Genomic DNA, 21,339 nt, shown 5'->3' on the forward strand with positions numbered 1-21,339 from the left:
ATCATTAGTTTCAACTGAAACCAACTAAACGAACTTGCGTTCAAACTGTAAATTTAACACTTTATGAGAGAAATAGGAAAGTAGCTAGTAGCCACACTGCCCATGCAAGGCCCTAAGTCATTATTAATTTAATTGTTATGAAAATTAAGAATAAACTATTTAATAACATACGTCAAGTGTAGTCATTTAGTTGGTTGTCTGGTTCGCCATCATACAGATTGACCAGATTATGATAATATTACCGGCCATTGATTAACCTTGATTATAAATCATCAACATCGAACCATACACCACACCACAATATTTATGAAAATGTGAAATAATATCTGAGTTTTTACGTCCCTCGATTATGTCTTTTAGGTTAAAGGAGACTTAGATGATCAGGATGAAATAAATGATGGAATGAAGAAAGTGGGAGGAAATACGTCGAGAAAGTTCACGATATTTTGTATATTCTTCTTGTTCTTCTTTTATTATTATTATTATTATTATTATTATTATTATTATTATTATTATTATTATTATTATTATTAATAATAATAATAATAATAATAATAATAATAATAATAATAATAATAATAATAATAATAATAATAATAATAATATTTGTAATATGGAATTGCATATTAAGAAACTCGCTTGGCAAGTTTTTGGCCAAACAAGGTTTTTGGACGTCGAGATTTTAACCAGGCGAGATTTTGGGCGCGTGGTTTTGGGCGGAGAGGTTTCGGCTGCGAGATTTTGTCCGTATCACACTAATTTGTTGTGAAAATATGCTTCTTATGATAGTATTTTTTAGGTGATCAGCGAAAACATTGTCTTTTTGCTGAAACTATGCCATCCACGAATACTGGAATCAGCCCCTGAGTGACTCCTTTCCACGTTCTTTCCCTTCATTCCTCTATATGAATAGTTGAGCTTTATTTTTCAAAGGAGTTAATAAATTTAAGAAGAAATAAACTAAACTAAACCGAACTCGGAAGCTTCGGATGAACATGCAAAATTGTAGAACACATTCTCTGTTGCGGAGCCGAGCCTACTCCTGCCAGAGCTTAGTGATCTTTATCCCCCGAAATATGAGCTATTTGCCCACCAAAATGCGTTTAGATCCGGCCAATATTACCGATAAATGAAGTAACGCATACCAGTTGAGCTGACGCTAGCCTTTGCCTGGGCGAGCCCAGCCACCAAATATAGTGATCTTTATTTCTTAAACCATCGGTTCTTGTCTCCAAAGGGAGCTGAAATTAAAAAAAAAAAAAAAAAAAAAAAAAAAAAAAAGACTACTGGGGATAATAGACTGTTTAGGGGGCGTTTGAGATTTTAAGATGTGTTAGACTTTATAATTATTATTATTGGGATGAAAGTCATTATGCATTTCCCAAATTATAAAAAGTATATGACTTTCCAAATAATAATAATAATGCGTTGATTATAATATGCTTTTGGTTTCTTTTAAAAGAAAAGTCGGGCAAAGAAATGGTAGTTGCTCGTTTTTTTTTTTATGGAAAGTGAGAAAGACAAACGTATATTTATAGAAAAAGTGGAAGGAAATAGACGACTAATGTAAGATAAATTATAGAAATAAAATTTATTCTCACTTCTTATATAGGTATATTCTTCAAGACTGATTTTAAGAATTGTAGCATTTTCTGGTTGTTAGACTGTTTCTCCCAAATCTTAATTTAGCCTTATGCATGGGTAGATTGGGTTAAGATGACAGGAGGCGCTTAAGACAGTGAAACTTGCTGGAAAGGGATAGCTCGAAAAAGTTGAAAACTACAGGTTTAGACCATGGTCAACTTGCCCTCCAAATTTCGTTCAGATTCGGCCAGTAGTTATTTTTATTATTATTATTATTAAGGTGGATCACTAGGTGTTCTCGGTGCTATGCTAAAAACTGCTTGAATAGTGTAGCGTTGTCAGGTAGTGTCGAGTGTTTACTCATGTCAGATAATAAAGGAAGTAATCATGGAATTCCCTTGAGTACCTACTGGAGAAATTAGTTTTCGACCCTTACCGCAAATCACAGCTAAGTTCCACTTCTCGAACTGCAAAGCTAAAATCCAGAAAGTAAATGTACAAATTTGGCAACAACGCATTATGGCGTTCTGCGCAAGTTTCTTCTCAAAATCTATTTCCTTAAATGTAAATTAATATTTAAATAAAATGTGAAATATAACACGAAAAACGGTCAGACAATTGATCTATTTTGTAATAAGATCGTTACTTTAAAGTACTTTACACATTCAAATAAACATTTCATAAAATTGGGCACTTCTAGTGAGATCTAACAGCAAGTGGTATCTTGTGTGCTCATTGTAAAACGAATCAAATATTTTCTTTTATTTGTTACCTTTTTCGATGGCGTGGGAGACCCGGGTTCGATTCCCGGCGGGAGCTCATGTGGTTCGGATTCCACGTTAATCAGTAGGTCCACGTCTCATATAGCCTCGCTGCTAAAAGGGACGTTAAACTCAAACTCAACTCAACAACTCAACTCAACCTTTTTTGATATCAGAAGACACAACCAAATGAATTAGTGTCTTGTGTTGTAGATGAAACATAACATTATCTTATAGTACAATATTTATAATATGTAACGTTTCATTGTGCAGTAGCTAAGGGAATGAGCTAAAATATGTGTTCGACTTCCGGGTTGTGATCCACCTTAAGTATTCTGCCTTTCAGCAGGTCCTGGGACTAATGAGGATTTTTTTTTTTTAAACTTTAGATTTGGGCCTGGAAATGTTTCTTCCGCTTTTCTCGATCTTCAGCTTTCTCTTTTAACTCCCAATATTTTCTCCTATCTTTCCAATCATCAATCAGCTGTTCTTCTTCTCCCTTCTCCTCGTTTCCCTTCCACCTTTCCTTCTATGGCGATGTGAAGAAGACAATTTCTTCGCAAAATATGCCCAATTGAATTGGCCTTTCCACGACGGATGGTGGCTAGAAGTGTCTTCTTCTCTCCTATCCGTTTTAAAACATCTTCGTTTGTTGCTCTCTCTGTCCGTTTTATCTTCTCCATCTTTCTCCAACACCACATTTCGAAGCTCTCTAAATATTTCTTCTCTAACTTCCGTAATGTCCAAGTCTCTGAACCATACAGTCCAATGCTCCATATATAGCACTTGACCAACTTCTTCTTAAGTCCAATATTGAGCCTGCTAGTTAAGAGTGATCTTTTCTTGTTGAATGTTTCTTTAATTATGGCAATTCTTGACCTAATCTCTTTGGTGCAGTATGCGTCTCTCGTCAAAATACTTCTCAGATACTTGAAATCATCGTACTCCTCAAGTTTTTCTTGTTCTACTCTGATCCGTAAGGACGTGTTTCCGCGGGATATTCACATGACTTTCGACTTTTCGATGTTCATTTCCATTTCATACAGTTTTCCAGTGTCAACTATTTTGTCAATTATGTCCTGTAGTCCTCCTTCGGTTTTAGCTATTATAACCTTATCATCTGCATACCTGATCTTGCTAATGATCTGCTCTCCAATCTTGAAATCTCCAATTCCCATTAATGCTTCCTTCATTAAATATTCACTGTAAATGTTGAATAATTGGAGCGACAAACTACATCCTTGTCTAACTCTTCTTCCAATCTCTACACTATTGGTATCTCCTTCAGAGAAATAAAGTACCACACATACATCTGGAGTGTAACTATAACCTCCCGTATGCTTACACTGGGAGCTAAATATAAAGGAGTACAAACTTCAATTTGTTGTGCATAGTATCCTGCAGCCAGTGTTCGTAGGTTTCCGAAAGAAAAGTTTCCTCGACTGACAAAAAAATTTACTTTTCTTGATAAATTTTCCCGTTTCTAGATGTCCAATTTCTATGGCAGAGGTTATATGATAAGATTCATTAAAGAAAGTGCCAATCAAATTTATTTTATTCATTTGCTTTTTGTTTCTATTATTTACTATTTCCTTCATTTTCTTTTACACAAACACACCCAGCCAATGGTTGCAAATTATGCTACTTTGAACACACACACACACACACATACATACACACATGAGCTCCTTCATGAAGCTTAGTGTACGCGCTTTGAGCATGATAGACCAGAGTTTGATTCCCGGCGGGAGCTCATGTTCGGATTCCACGTTAATCAATAGGTCCTGTCTCATATAGCCTCGCTGCTAAAAGGGACGTCAAACTTAAAATCAACTTAACTCAACATACACAAATACACAAACTATTGCTCTGAAAAGCAAAGAAAAATTCCGCATTTATATTGGTCAATCAGTGAGCGTGAGAATTTCCCTGGATTTTTCACGTTTTAACTGAAAAATTTCCATTTTCCCTTTTTGCTAAATTTACCTATGAAATTTCCCTCAAACTACGAACACTGCCTGCAGCTCATCATGGCAATTACTCGTTTTGTATACCAGGTACGTTTCTAAGAATTGATCGAGTCCAACTTCTGAAAGCAGAATGTGCAAGCAAACGTTTAATAAGATAATACATGCAGACAGATTAAACCATGGTATGACATAGTACAGCTCACAGATGACGAGAAAAACCCTAGCAGAAGTAGTGTGACATAGGTATGGGCTCGCCTACTTTCGCACGGGGGTTTCAAATGATACCACGGAATAGCACACAGATAACTACCCGGAGTAGCAGACGACACCTAAGTATAGACCACACCTCAAAAACCGAAAATGGACTTGACCGTGTCGTTGACCTTTCCCCGCTACCCCTGTTTTAGGGTTCTTCTCGTCATCTGTGAGCTGTACCTATTTCGCCCATGACTAGAGAAAAGATTGAAATAATAAAAAAATAAGTATCAGATATGTTTTAAATAATATCATATATTTACCTACAGCCATCATTGTCGCTGACAACAATTATTTGGTATTTTATTTTACAGAACAACGAATAATAATATTAATAATAATTACAATAATATCAACAGAATTTTTTTCTTGCTTCAAAAGAAAGCGGGAGTGTGAAGAATTTAATCTCCAACCATATATTATAGTCGTAAAAACATTTACTATATACATGGAAATCTTTGATTTCTTATTTATATTACATGTAAGCGCTTTATTGCACCTTTGTCCTTAAGATTGAGAATTGTTTTGAGATCTTTAAGGATAACGTTGAAGCAAATATGATTTCTACGATACCTCCAAACGAGGACCAATGAAATTGCTTTATGGAAAGAATACAGTATTAAATCTTTTTGCATATTACAAATTCCTCTCGTCATAATTAATATAGACGTTTCTTACGGTATCCATGTCCAAGAAGTATTTACATTTTTTTTTTGGTTAAAGATTTTGCACTTGTCCCTTGCGTCGCCTTAAAAAAATCAATAGTCTCTCGCTTTTTTAATACATTTTTTTTTTGTTTTACAGCCGATTTCTTGGCGGCCAGTTACCACACCATTACTTAGTCCATTGTTGCTATGACGATTTGCTATGTATCCTTTGAGAGCACTCGTGGATATGAGACCTGCGCATGCGCACTCACGAGAGAAATTTAAGTGGGGAGGAGTTTACCGCTGATTTCACGAAGAATGGCCCAGAGTGTGATGGTTGATGTGGTGGAAATATGGATGCGTGTAGGTCTGAGATGCTGGGGGAAGTGTATAAGGTAGAGCGGGGTTAGCCGATGACGGGGAAGTTAAATAAGGAACATGACCGGAATAAAGGAGGCTTGTGTGAGAATATGGACCGGAAGCGGGATACGGAGTTGGCATTGTCGTTACTGGCGGTGGAACTGTGGGGCTATTGACGTCCATTCCGGGGTTTTGTTTTTTCCACTTGGTTCTTCTGTTTTGGAACCATATTTTAACTTGTGTCTCTGTTAAACTTAAAGATAAAGCTAAATTCAACCTTTCACACACAGAGAGATATCGTGTTGTTTTGAATTTATTTTCTAACGCTACTAATTGTTCATACGTAAACGCAGTCCGTGCCCGTCTTGGTTTCCCAGCTTTCGTGTCAGCACTCGAATTGGTCCCCTTCTTCTTCTTACTGCCTTTGCTGTCACGGTCGTCGCCAGTGTCACTAGATTCGTCCTTCGCGTTGCTGTCATCATCCTTGTAATCTTCCACATGATGATCTTTCACTGCAAAATACAACAAAAACAAAAATTTTGTCAAAACTCTTGTTTGTTACACACAGTCAGTATATAGAAAATTAACACAATGATATAATAATGGGCCATAAAGTCAAATAACAATGATAATCACTATGTTTTCTTTTTCTGGGTATTGGTACTTTTTTTTAAAATGTTATTGCAATAACTTCCAACTCTCCCACATACTCTGATTTCTTATTTCATTTGCCCTTCGTTAATAGAAACAATACTATGCAGATATGTATTTGGAGGAATGGGTCCACAATATAAAAATGGCTAGATTTAAAATATCTTTAAGAAAAGGTGCCGGTACTGCATACTGTTGCGAACAGCAGCCAGAAATAATGGACTGATCATAGGTATTTTACATCACTGACGTATAAGTTTATCATTAAAATATCATCCATCAACTGTAATCTTTCTCTTCCTTCTGTCTTTTATTTATATCACTTTTTAAGGGATTTCTAAAATCTAAACTACTTTATATGTTTACCTATCAGTCCGGAAGAAAAAAAAATCACAAGAACTTTTTGATCAATTATAATCAAAATTGGTGAAAATGTAGGGGGTCAGAAGTTAGAAAACGAGTTCGTTTTTGGAGCCAATATTCAAATCACAAGCAGTGTTCGTAGGTTTTCTCAAGAAAACTTCCCTCGACTGATATAATATTTTTCCCTTTTCTTATCCAATTTTCACTAGTTTGTTGAGAGTCCAATTCCTATGACAGAAATTATGTGATAAGATTAATTTAGCTATATTAAAGAAAGAGCCAACCACATTAGTTTTCTTAATTTGCTTTTTGTTTGTATTTTTACTTTCTCCGTCACATCTATTAAACAGAAAATACACACAAACACATCCAGCAAACCATTGGTGCAAATTATAAACTTTGAACACACACATACACACACAGGCACAAAACATACACAAATTATTGCTATTGTTTTGCTTTATTTCTGAAGAACAAAGACAAATTTAAGCATTTAAATTGGTCAATCTGTCAGCGTGAGAATTTCCCTGGATTTTTCACGTTTTATCGAAAAATTACCTTTTCCCCTTTTTTTGCTAAATTTCCCTCAAACTACGACCACTGATCGGAAGTGGTAGAAATTAACTATTTCCGGTTTTAACGTTGATCATTATAGAGCAAAAACAGAAATAGTCTATATAGAGAGATACGGTTTTCTGCAATCGGTTAAGCCTCCCAAAAATATATTACATCTTCATCGTTAACTCTCTGCTAAAACCAGAAGGGTTAGAATTTCACTACTGGTTACAATATTGATTTGTATACCACAAAAACGATAACATAGAGCGAGAAGGGCTTTTCTTGCAATCAATTAAGCGTCTCGAGAATATATTCTATCTCTATTCTAATCTCTCTACTGAAACCGGAAGTGGTATATAGCTACTATAATTTCCAGTTCCAAAAATAAATGAAAAATATCAGGCATACAAACCAAACTCCTTCACGTGGCACTAGTATTTCTATTACATTTCTCAGGTTATAAATTCTTCTCCATTAAAGTTCTAATCAGCGCTTTTTTCCCATACTTTCTCAGGTCATGGAGCGTTTAATGTACCAGGATTTCTCGCAGCCCCCCCAAGTCAGAACATAGGCCCACTGCAAAAAATAAATCAGTGCTTGGACATTATTAAGAAATGACTTGTGGTACATTGTGAATACTCTTAGAGCAGTTATGATGTATTCACAACAATTTTCATTCACTGATAGAATACTTCAGGAGATTTCTGGACATGCTAAACAGTGACCAAAAGTCATTTCTAAAAAAACTTCAGTGAAACTTTCCAAATATTTTGCGGCGCCTCTGCAAGCCAGTTAAACCTTGCAGCTTGGAAAACACTATCCTAAACAATTCCATTTCCGGTTTTTCTTAACCTCGTCAATATTGTCTTTTCCTTCCCTTTACTCTTAAAAATGTATCATCAGTTTTTCGTTTTCACCATTTTCATTCAATCTTCTCCGCATTCACATTTTTGAGGTCAGATATTGTTCATAGATTTTTTTGAAATGATCATGTTTCTGCTCCGTGCAGTCAAGTACTCTACATAACACATTGATAAATAACATAATATAAAGTATTTCACCTAAAACCTGATATTATACATCGTGCTCTTGCAACATATGCTTTAACTGTTTACAACTTCATACCACGAATCACTTCTTTTTATTTTTTTTTTTTTACAAAAAAAAAAGAAACCTCAACGAACGCATAACGTCTTTCGAAAATTGACGTTTTATAGTTTATTTAAAGCAGCAAATTTGAACTTTCATAGAATTCGGCGGTACTACATAAATACAAGTGATAGAGTAATACTAAGAACTTGATAATATACTGTATTTAATACAGGTATTATTACAAGACCGATAAATTTTCCTGTTCTTCACTATTTTCCCCTTAAATAATACATTTCTAGAAGGAATGGTAAAATGTTACATCTATTTTACCCAAGTGATGTTTTGCTCTAAGAAAAAAGTATCAGTAACGCAATTTGTTATAATTATTGCAGGACTAATTTTAAAAATAACGTTTTCAATATGTTATTATTGAAATAGTTGTTCTCCCAAATCATTGGCTTTTTGACATCACCACTAGGCCTAGAGGTTAAAATCTCGCTTTGTCCTATTTTGAAATAATGCAGTTTTTAAGTCGCAATTTGTAAATTGCCTGCAGGAGGTATCGGTACCTATTGACATAAAACAGGCAGACATCGTAATTAAAGACACCTATCACGGTGACTGTGAACTATTACGAGCGTTACACACAGACTAAGACGTTTTTGTATTATAATAATGATAGGAGTGGAACCTTTTTTATACGATTTTCCAATTTGCTTTCGAATTTACTACCCCTTGCCCCTTGCCAAGCGCAGTTTACTGGAGATTGAAAATCGAATTTAAGATTTTTTAGTAAACGGCTCTAACAGTTTTGGTCATCTTTTATAAATAAACGTTTAATTAACAATCCTACATTATAGTATAATCCATTACTTATGAAAAACACCCACAGGGAGTATTTTACTCTTGAGGATGAGACGTTTCTGGCGACTACTCTCGAAAACGATTCAGGCAATTTTGTTTCTATTTAATAAATAAATGTTTCGTTATCAATGTACAAGTTGACTTATATCATTTTCAATGTACAGATCCACAATAATAATTTACTTCTGGTGTGTGTTTCCTTTAGATGAAGGTATCCAAAAATGTTTATTACAAGGGGGAGTCCGAAAATAAGTTTCTCCACTCGTTTTCCCGAGGAAATGGAACAGCAATGGGGGGAAACAAGACAGTGGTTGCACGTCCTGATCTCGCATTCACTGACTTCCATCTGTTTTCGGCTTTGAAGAAGAGACTCTCGGTGGTAGGAGCTTTGGAAGCAACGCCGAAGTCACAGAAGCTGTTCGACGGTTCTTCCCTATTGCAGAGCCCTGAAGGGTTTTTGGAGTTTATAGACCGGCATAATAAATGTCTCAATGCACTGTACATGGTACATATTTTTTCTATGTGGAAAAATAAAGGTACGTCTGTTCTAGATCGCCATATGCTGTTTTTGGTCTTGCATCGCCACAGTCGCTTGGAAAAACTTATTTTCGGACTCATCCTCGTATAATTTTGTTCGCATTTCATATTTTCGTAATAATTACCAAATTACGTATTCATATAAGAAATAGGAACAAGAAAGTTTAGTGCAGTGATCCGTACCTTTTATTTTAAAGATAAAAAGTGAAGCATGGGACAAATACGATGGTAATGACAAAAGTAAGGTTTCCAAAGCTCTGGAGACGCAAGGAAATTGTTCATACGGTTGTTGGCAACACAATTGTGTTTAATGTTTCCCCACTCCCATACAAACCTATGCGCAACTCACTGGGACGCTCAGTCTTGGCTTGGCAGCCGTTTGTAATGGAGCTCCCGCTAAGCGCTATCGCCAAGTGTGAAGTGCACACAATTATTTGTTTTCGAAAGCAAAAAGCATTAAACGTATTAAAATTCACTGTCAATTGACGGAAGTGTATAGCAAGTCATACATGGATGTCGAAAACGTCAGCACGTGGCATGTGGAGTTTGCGGCTGATAGTACTGAAACCTACGACGAAGAAAAAGCAAAAGATCGTCAATTTTCGACGAGATAGTGGCGAAGGTTGGGCATACCAATGACTAGCTTTCACCTATTTCCTAAGTTGAAAGAATATTTGGCCGAACACACTTTAGCAACGACGAAGACGTGAGAGATGAAATTCAATGCTTCTTACCCTCGTATAATATGAAATATTTTTACCCATTTGCTCATCAACAGTTATGTTTATCTAAGGTCACCAAAAAATGCAGTAAGTCAGGAGATAGACAAGGTTTTCAGTTTCTGCAAAAATATTTTCTATTTATTTCTTGAAGAAACTTGAAAGCAACATCATTGTTAGTGTGGCAATGTTCAAATCATTTATCTATAGTAAAAGATAAAAGTAAATTTAGTTGGTAGAATCTTACATTCGACAATCCCGTTCTTAGAAATTCCTGCAAATTTAAGAACCTCGACTGAATACGTTGAATACATGTAGGAAAAGATCTCGTGTTATGAAAACAAAATATTAAGATTGCCATATGCGGTTGCAGCAAAATGGAAATTTTGTGTAATAATTTCTCATTCAAACCATCTGAAGGGAAGGTTCTTAATGTTAGAACGTTTTAATTCTTATACAAAAGACTGGTACTTAGCAGTTGCAAATTTGCTCAGGTGCATTTGCATGATCCTTACTTCTAAAAGAGAGACCATCATTCCTTCACACCCCTTCTCTCTCTCAGTTCTCCCTCCTTCATGCCATTTTGCGTGCCTCTCTTTCCTCCTCCCTCACAAGTACTCGTTACCCCCTCCACACTACCCTCCACCGTCCCGACGCTTTCGTAGAATAGCATAATCTTTTAATTGAGACGAAGTAATTAGAACAGACGCTAATTACGAAGACGGAGGAGGATTTGAGAATCCATTACAAGGTCTATCTTAAATGCCTTGCTGATTAAACTTTAAGATGCGAAAAAGCTCCTACAAAGTTCTTCTGCGATGAGATGACAGAAAACGAGAGAGAGAGAGAGAAAGGAGTTTCGTTTCGTTTTTGTTACCAGAAAATTTCCATCTGGGTAGCAAGCAGCCATTCTTGTCGAACACAATGCAGTACGCAAATGAATTATGAACTGACTACGACGCTTGTACTACCACCATCACCATCCCGAAAAGGAGTGTGTGAACACAAGAAAGAAACGGTGTTTCTCTCCAACCATGCATTTACTTACTATATAGTAGCGAGACAGACAACAGACAATCTGGAAAAAGAAAGAAAGAAGAAAACAGAACATCCAGCCTTCCTTTTTAATGAAGAGAATTTGGTATTTAATCCTTCAGCTCTCGCTTTCTTTCTCTCTCCTTTAAATAGAAGGTTTTTGTTTATTTATTCAACTGAAAATTAATACATTCTGATTACAAAATGCAAGAATGACTAACACTTGCTTTCCCCTTGTTTCTCTACTACTTCGTCTCTAGCTTTTACGTTAAATTCATTTTGTCATTTCCTTCACGTCTGAACGTTTCATCAACAAAGTTCTATCATAACAAAAGAGTATAGTATGCTTAGTCTTTCTTTTTTTTTTAAGTAATAAAACACAATTCACTCATTTTAAATTCTTGTTTTCCTGTACTACGTAGAAATTGTGTAAACTCGTGACTGAACCATTCTGTTCTGACTCTATAACAGTACAATGCCTATCATACTCGAGCAAGAAATCTTTTTTGAACACTGAATTAGATAAGTTAAATCTAGGTATTTCACATTCCAATTGTTAACAGCATTATTTTTTCAATTACACTAGCCGCTTGGACTCCATACTGGTAAGGCGCCCCATGTTAAATGAAAAATCTATGTTTCCAGTTTAGCATAATGTTCGAACGAAATGAAAGAGCACGCAAAAATAACACGTGGCCGGGCAGGCACGTAGCCAGGATTTCGTGAAGGGGGGGGGGGGTCCGTGACATGAAATATTGTGGTCATCACACCAGGGACTCGATCACTCTAAACTATTTTACTGGAACATTATATTGGTTCGTTTAGCCAGGATTTCGTAACGGGAGGGGGAGGGGGAGTGACATGAAATTCCGAAGGTCCAGGACCTTGATCAATCTAAACTACTTTTCTATCAACATATATTTGTTTGTTAGGACAATAAAATTAGGATATCTTGGTAAGTATTTTAATAACAAACTATGAAGAAATCTCGAGTAAAATAATAATATTAATAAAAAAAACGCATTGAAAAAGATTTTACAATATTTACGTCCTTCCTCTGTGGATTCAAATATAACAGTTTTCGTTTCATTGTGACCTCAACTATTATAAAATGTACATATTCACTATAATAAAAAGTACTTCAATAATGTAAAAAGTATTTCAATAATATCTTGCAAAATATTTTACAATATCTGCGTTCCTTTGTCGAATCAAATGCTATTAGAACTTTCTTTCCACATAATTTTTTGTTTTTATTATTCCTTCAACTACTGTCGGTTTCAAATGACAGGTTAAAGGAGCAGTAGAAAATTGTTTTTGAAATAACATGTTTGATACTGCAAGGATGTAATGACGAAAAATTATGATTAAAAATGTCCATGCTGTTACTCAAAGGCACTATGCATTCGGAAGCTTGAACTCTCCTTGACTAGTAGCAGAAATTCTGAGAATTCTGTAACTTTCCTAGAAATTTCAAATTCCCTGACTCTTCCAGGATATCTTGCTCACTTGGCCACCATGTATTGTAAGTAATACAAATCGTCTTAAAAGAAAGAGTATTCAAAAGCTTCCTGTAGTTTTTTTTTATTTTTAACGCTGATCCTTCTTTTTCTCATTTCATTTTCTTTCATTCTTCCTTAATTTTTTTCATGTCTGGTCTTGAAGGGGGGGTCCGGACCCCCCGGACCCCCTTCCCTTTGGTTACGTGCCTGGGCTGGGCACATTGTAGCATTCTTGGTATGGTGAGGATCCAAGAGAACAGCCTGTCTGAACTGTCAATTTCGTTGTTTTCATTTTTAGATTGCAAACTTTTTAAATCTGAAAGTAAAATTTGAGTTCTAAATTTGCTATTCTTAGATTGAAAACAATCTATTTCTAAGAATTTTCCTCTTTTCTCATTTTTTTCCGTATCTTTATTGATAATGGAATCAGAATTTTTGATACACCCTGTATACTTTAAATAAGAGTAAGTTATCACAGGAACAGATAAATAAGGATAAAACAATAACAACATGCTATCCTTTTTTGTATACAAAATTACCAGTCTTGTCGATTCACTTGTAATGGGATATGCAAAGTGGATACTAATTCACAGAAAAGAATATGGCTGACGACTTTCAAAAACCATCTTGAGATAAATGTAACATTTGGAACAAAAGGAGCGGAACAACAGCTAGTTGAATAATATTACATGATATGAAATTCCACAAAACTTAGTAATACAAATAGGCTATAATGTGCACAGTTTGGCGGAATTTTTAACATGAAATATATAGTTTTATGGTTGGGAAATCTTTAGAGAAAAAATCTCCTACTAGATGAAACAAGAAAATATAAAGCTTAATCGTATGTGGGTTAAGATACGTCGTGGTACAGCATAAGAGTCAGTGCCAAAGGAGGAAAACACGAGAAACTAATTATCGAATTCGGGTATGCTAAGGAAGAAGCTGGTCAAATGTAGTGTGGGGTTATGTGCTTCGGATAATTGGATATTACTTACGAGGAATATATATAAAGATTGATTTTCAGTCTTGAAAGTTACTGTATTTTCAATTGAAATTTCATTCACTAGGAAACAATCATGTATCTTTAAAATAAATTACTTAGTGCATTATTTTTCTTGATCTTTTTCTTGATCTTGGAAGACCAATCGGAAAACGACCATTAGGAAGACCTAGACGCAGATGGGAGGACAATATTAAGATGGATTTCGCAGAGATAGGAATACTAAGTAGAAACTGGATCTTATTGGCTAAGGATAGAAGTCAGTGGAGAGTTTTTGTGAACGCGGCATTGAACCTCCAGGTTCCATAGGCCATAGAATTAGTTAGTTAGTTATTTTTTCTTTTCAGTGGTAATTCTAATTAGTATATTTTTTAATACCATGTGAAATTTCAGATAGTATTGCAAAGGGGTTCGCAGATCACTTTCCGAATAAACAGGGGCTCTGCATTATCGGAAAGTTTCAGAACCACTGCTTTAGAGTGTCTGCCACGCTCATTCCTAATGGTTCACAGTCAAGCTAATAGTGCGCTGCATCCTGTGATGCAAAAAAAAAAAAAAAAAAAAAAAAAAAAAAAAAAAAGCCACTAACTTACAGGTAATTAGGAGACGAGCCGAACTTGGGTGGAATAACTAGTAAGCAAACAATTAAACAAATTATACATTCTTACTTTAATACATTAAGATTTTTGTATATCGGATATATTCTAAACATTTCAATATTCATACAATTATCCTGGACGTCATAATTCCAACAAGTGTTTTTCCTGGTTTCTCTTCAGGTTATTCTTATTATTCGAGTTCGTCGATTTGAAGACGCTCTTACACAAGTCTTAAGGAGCGTAGGCAAGTTCTCATTTTTCCTCCTGGTTTAGACAACATAGAACGAAGTCCCATTGGACCATACAAACTCACAGGATATAACTTCGAGTGTAGTATCCCTTCACAAGATCAAATGGCTATGTAAACACATCCTATACTATCTATATTTTTTTTTTTGTATATCTTGTTCTCCCACTGGTGGCAACATGGCATTGCTTTGTTCCTGAGAAAACTCTGCTTAAGTCAACAGTTTGTATTGGTTTCCGAGTCGCTTTTGCGCCACAGTTCCTGAAGATTGCTTTTGAATCAAGTGTTTGCATAGCGTGAGGGGAGTTTTTGGTAATTGCGGTAATGGATACTTGCATTACATTTATTAGGCGCGTGGCTCGCCTATGTATTTGTCGTTATTTATTTACCATTTTGGTTGGTTGAAGAGAAATGGTTCAGCGAAATATCAATTGCCAGATCAATTTTCTAAATGGCCTTCTTGAAAGTTGCTTTCAAGTGTGATTAAACTCTCCGCTCATATAGGAAATATTATGGACCAGATGGAGAGAATATAAAGTGACGAAGTTTCCTCAATAACTAACTGAAACGTGAAGTAACATTTGTAACCCATTAAGAATATTAAGGTAATATTCTATGGGTTGTGTTAAAAGGTTTATTTTATATAACGGTTCCAAATGTAAAATGATATAGAAGCTACATAAGAAAGTGGCAATATTGATGGAAAAATATATATTTTTGAAGTTTTTCATTTAAAGATAATACAGAGTGAATCACAAATGAATAACTTACTAAAATGTAAAATGTGAGTTGTTCATTGTTGGGTTTCTATGCAGATGGTTTTATACTCATTGTTGAGTTTATGTTCTACACCCTCATTATTGATATACTCAATTAGGATTACTATTGTTCACGTTACGTGAAGTAATAGAAGTGCATTTGTTGTATAGATTGCATTTACAATCCATATTATAAAAAGAACAATCTCTCTGCAATAGTGATTGGGGGAAGTTGTGTACCAAGAGGATCGCTTAAGGTTTTTCCGAGCTTCTTGTGTCCCTTTCCCTTAAAAAAAAAAAAAAAAAAAAAAAAAAAAAAAAAAAAAAAAAAAACTGGCAAGATTTACAGGGGAATATGTACGTCAACAATCTGCATACCTCAATGAACTAAAAAACAAAAAAGCATGGTTGTCCGCGAGGCGAGACGAGTTAGAGCTCTTTCAATACAAACATGGATTTTTCGAGACCACTTTCACGACACCTTTTCGAGATGAGACAGCCTGAAATATTGTGTCGTAAGCAACCTTAATTAGCACAATCACTGTGAATCAACTACATAACATGCTGCGATGTACTCAGAAGCACATTGAAACGAACAGATTCACTTTCAACATGTTCCTTGAAATACGCGATAAAAGGTTGATGAAAAAACTTTGAATAGGCGGAATCGGTAGTGAAAGAGAAAGTAACAGGACGACAGAGATGTGCTCTTCCTCTACAGAATATCAAGGCTGATCACGATTTAGCCTTTTGCATCCACGGCGTTCAGTTCGGAAGCAAACAACTGTGCTCAGGTTGTCTTAGGAGGAGTGTTTGCCGAATTCTACACCAAGAGGTGCAAATTGTGCAAGAAGTGAAAGAAAACGATCACCATTTCGTTTGAAGTACTGTAACGTCTATCGACCATTTGTAGCACCTATGCTACATCTGTATTTTATTTATTTATTTATTTATTTATTTATTTATTTATTAAGAAAGACCCAAGCTTTGGTTGTGTGAATGACTTGTAATGCCTTTGCTCCATACAACGCAATACGTCAGTAATTTTTTCTTCGAGAAAGTGTGCAGTTGGAGGGTAATTACGACTGTGTAAGAATGGTACCGGAAGCACGTCTCCGGTTCGGGAAGAAAAAAGAAGATAAGTTAATTATTTTTCTCCAAAACTCGCCTTTTTATTATGAAGTAAAGAAAATACAAAACGAAGAATATGCAGAAATTGACTTTGGTGTAATTTGACAGAAATAGGCTTTTCACATTATTACTTTGCTTGTAGCGCAGCTGCTACATTGGGTTCTAACGACGATTTTACATATTAAATAGTAAAACAATGTTGATAGGCGTGTTTCATTCATGACACTAAACTGCAATATTTTTTCCTGACGTCTAGCTATTGCGAGGATAAAATTTTAGCCTTCATTTACTATAATTTGAAAGCAAATAGAAAGAGTTATTAATAGTTTTTCCTAATAACAATACAGGATGTATCAAAAACAATTTTACAACTTCGAAAACTTACACTAAAATACAAATGCTGAGCAAAGCAACGTTTAATTATAAAGTAATAAAATAATAAATGTGACAGTTTCGGATATCTAACATATCCTTCTTCAGACACTATCAAATTAAATGAAAATTCATATATCTCATATGAAAATCAGATATATGAATTTTCATTTAATTTGATAGTGTCTGAAGAAGGATATGTTACATATCCGAAACTGTCACATTTATAAGTTTATTATTTTATAATTAAACGTTGCTTTGCTCAGCATTTGTATTTTAGTGTAAGTTTTTGAATATAGCAAAGCTAGTATGAATCAGATAGTTTTTGAAAACTCATAGTGATTTTTTCATTTATCTTACAGATATGGTTTTGATGTGATTTTGTAGCAAAATACATCGTTTTGACTCACGTAGTACACTAGTTCATAAACGAGCCACCTCAAGCGCTTGCGGCAATCACAGAGAAAATTAAGCGGCATTCATTTTTCTTTGTTTAAAGCTGTGCCGGATACTGACATATCAAATCTTTTGGATATTATTGATGGAAACATATCTGATCTTTAAGTACCTAAATTCAGTAATGCTGATGAAGATTACATCCCGAGCTAAAATGAGAATGAAAGCAGTTCATTCAGAGGGTGAAGAAGAAACCAAATAGGCTACCAGACACTAAAGCATTACAACAACATGTTTGGTGTTGATCTCTTCAACAGGACTATTTCAAAGTATGCTATGCTAGCAAGGCTTAATAAGTGAACAATGAGAGTTATCTACCACTTTTTTGACTCCTCCCTTGCTGCAGTGTGGCTTGAGTATCGCAGTTGCCAAATCTAACAGATTGTCGAAGAAAGGTACTTTTGATTACTTTGAATTTAGAATGGTAACTGCTGAAGAGTTAATATATCCAATGAGAAGAGCTCATACAACCCTACAAATAGAAGAACCTTGCCTATCTTTTCCCATTGTACTTTTTGGAAGTGAGGGGATGCCATAGATAATTTTGCAAGTAGGGGAACGGCGTCCTCCCGGGCTCCCCCTCTCTTTTACCTTTAATGCCAACAGAAATTGTTTCAGGAGCTTTCATACCTAAAATCCCTTCTTCTAAAGTTAGATGTATATCTCAACATGCTGTCATCAACATATGTATATATATGTAAAAGTTTAATAAATAAAAGTTTAATGTAAACAACACTAAATGGGTAAAGTTTAATGTACACGCTGAAAACAATGTTTATTTTATGCCAGCTATCACTCCAAACGGATGTATTTAAATATTACAATATGAAAGGGTTAAAATTACGGGACTATTATTTACTAGAATATGTAAAAACTTGAAAATATGATCATTACGACCCATTGTAGCACCTACGCTACATGACATCAGAAGACCACTAATACAAATATTTTGAAAGAAATAAATATTTTTTGTGTATTTAACTTCAAAGTACAATGTTACAAGAGGATTCACTGAAATTCAAGTTGTAGATGATTTTTTGGGTCGATAGAGGGTAAACAAATGTGACGAAGATAGACGAGAACAGTGACTTTCTAGAGAAGGTGTTGTAGATGTCAGATGATGCCCACCTCGATCTAGTAGACTATGTGAACAAGCAGAGCTATCGTTACTGGGCAATCAGCGATCCTGAGGAACACTCCTTATTACGCCAGTGAGATGACAGCATGGTGTCCAATTTCGTCACATGTAGTCACTGAACTTTAATTCTCGAAAACAAAGAACAGAGCAGCACACTTCTGTTACTTCGGATAGGTATGTTCAGATGCTGATGAACTTTTACTGCATCTGCATTGAACATTTTTTTTTTCTGATTTCAATAGGGATGCTGGAACATTACACACTGTAAGGCACTTCATGGTACATGTATGAGAATTGTTTGGTAATCGTGTATTATCTCTCGACTTTGTGATATTCTCTGGCCACCAAGCTCTCCGGATCTGTTTGTATTTGATTAATCCTTGTCGGGTTACCTTACAAGTAGAGTGTACATGACTCAGCTACGGACAAAGGACGAGCTGAAGCAAATTATTCAAAATGAAATTGATGACTTCCAACCTGAGATTTTATAACATGCAATAAGGGATGTCAGCGACAATAAATAAACTATTAATAACCAAATATTTAACTTAATATTATTATGGTAATACTGTAATAGTAGTGGTAGTACTAGAAGGGCGAAATCTTGGAATGGATGAGAAAATTCCGTCACTTAATATTTTTGGAATACAATACCCTCCACTATGTTACTGAGGGATGAATAAAATAACATTATTGTAAAATATTTACAAATTAATTATTGTAATTTACACGTAATTAGCTGGGGTGAACTAATGGTTATCGGCATCCATAATCTTACATGGTTTGCTATTTAGGAATATTCAAATATTTGAACTCTCTATATGGAAGCATTTCAGTGCGAAGAATTTTTTACACTCCCGTTCCCCCACTTCGACTGTTATAATTTTGCACCCTGGATAGAAGTAGTATTTTCTAGATAATGAATATGATTGTACTCCAATATAGAGACATAGACTCTACATGTTTCGTGCCGAAACATCACTTTCCCGACACATTTATGAGACCAGATATCTTGCCCGTGCACATCCCAATAATGAGAACAATGCTTTAAACACAATAGACAGCAGAGGAGAGATCTAGTGCATACATCATGTAGTCAGATTGGAAGTACAGTAGCTCAGTGGAAGAGGATTCACCTTTGGTGAGAATAGTCCCTCGTTTGATTCCGGATTATGCGAGTTGGGTGAGCAACGTTGTATCTGTGGGTTTTCTTGGGGTTATCCTGTTTCCTCTCATGGTCTCACTCCACGAGTTCTTTCATAATCACTCGATTTCATTAGCAATTATTTATCCGTCTTCTTTAGTTTGATGCATAAGGAACCGAAACATACACGTGAGACGTTAAATAATAATAATAATAATAAATTTCGTTTTTATATTTAGACCAACTGAAATGTCCGTTATTTGCACTGGGAGTGTAAGTTTATGGAAAGTATTTGGATCTCCTCCCCTTTTAGGACACACAGTTGAATGTAAGTCCAAAAATCGTAGGATAATCTATTTTTGGCAGCCACGCACCCGGAATTTTTTGGTGGGAGAGGTCCAATGCTACAAGATAGTAGTACCTTTATATACAAGGGCCATCCGGGAAGTGGTACCCGTTTGCGCTGCATGAAGCGCTGACGACTCGGGGAGCCGCTGGGCAAGGTCAGATAGCGTGAGTGGCTTGTCTGCCTGCTCTGTGCGAGGTTGCGTGACGCTAGCAGTGCCTGTGTTGTGTCTGTGCTAGCTTATAATGATTAAACGAATTCAGAACCCCGCCAGTTGTGAAGTGAGGGCCGTGATTAAATTTCTTAATGCACGAAACGTTCGACCTTGTGAAATTCATCGCTAATTAAAGGAGGTGTATGGAGACAATGTGATGGACGAGTCGTCTGTTCGGTGCTGGTGTCGCAACTTCAACCTGGGGAGAGGGAGTACACACGACGAGGAGCGTTCAGGGAGAGCATCTGTCATTACAGACGAACTGCTGAGGTTAGTAGACGAATGCGTGAGGAATGATCGGCGCGTCACAATTCATGAACTCTGTGAACATTTTCCTAATGTGTCTCAAACAATTGTTCATGAAATTGTCAAAGACCATCTGCATTATTCAAAAATGTGTGCAAGGTGGGTCCTACGTATCTCAATACGCTGGAGGCGGAGGACTATGACGCTGGAATACAAAAACTCGTCACACGGTATGACAAATTCCTCAATTTGCTTGGTGATTATGTGAAGAAGTAGTGTGAAGAATGCTCTTTCCAATAAAAATGTGTATATTTGTTAATATGTGTCTTTATTGCACAAATGGGTACCACTTTCCGGATGGCCCTCGTAGTATTGACCGAAAAGACGATAAGTAATTATTCAGCACTAAAAAATCTCTCCCACAGGAGAGAAAAGTTTTAAAATTTCCATGTTTCCCACCAACCTATGGTTAAGGAGAGAAAGAAAAAGAAGTCACTTATAAGTATTCTCAGAAAAAAAATAAATAATAGAAGTAGATTGATTTTATAAGAAAAGGAAGGGTAGAGATGAAGTGAAACATCAAATCTTTAGGCTATATGTCATTACTTTGCTAAACAAAGTAAATTTTTATTAAGAAATTATACGCATTTATACGGAAATGTGAAGTTTTTTGGGGGGAGGGGATCAGCGGCCATTGACCCCCTCTCCCCTCATTTTTGGTATAAATTCTTGGACCCAGTATCCACTTAGGATACACCCGTTAATCAAAGTGACGTGACAAAAATTC

General features: G+C 35.7%; 1 protein-coding gene across 1 annotated transcript in view; it reads right to left on the reverse strand.

Annotated features, from left to right (window-relative positions):
- Positions 1–4,814: 4,814 nt before the first annotated feature.
- The window catches only part of slou (homeodomain transcription factor slouch), a 97,166-nt gene continuing 80,641 nt past the window's right edge, over positions 4,815–21,339 (reverse strand). Inside the window, exon 2 of the mRNA XM_081734203.1 lies at positions 4,815–6,089. Within this exon, the coding sequence (XP_081590329.1) occupies positions 5,527–6,089 (563 nt within the window). The 3' untranslated portion in view covers positions 4,815–5,526. The remainder of the gene's footprint in view (positions 6,090–21,339) is intronic.

The sequence above is a fragment of the Thermobia domestica genome, chromosome 12 (genome assembly GCF_964235325.1).
Source record: "Thermobia domestica chromosome 12, izTheDome1.hap1.1, whole genome shotgun sequence".
Taxonomy (NCBI): domain Eukaryota; kingdom Metazoa; phylum Arthropoda; class Insecta; order Zygentoma; family Lepismatidae; genus Thermobia; species Thermobia domestica.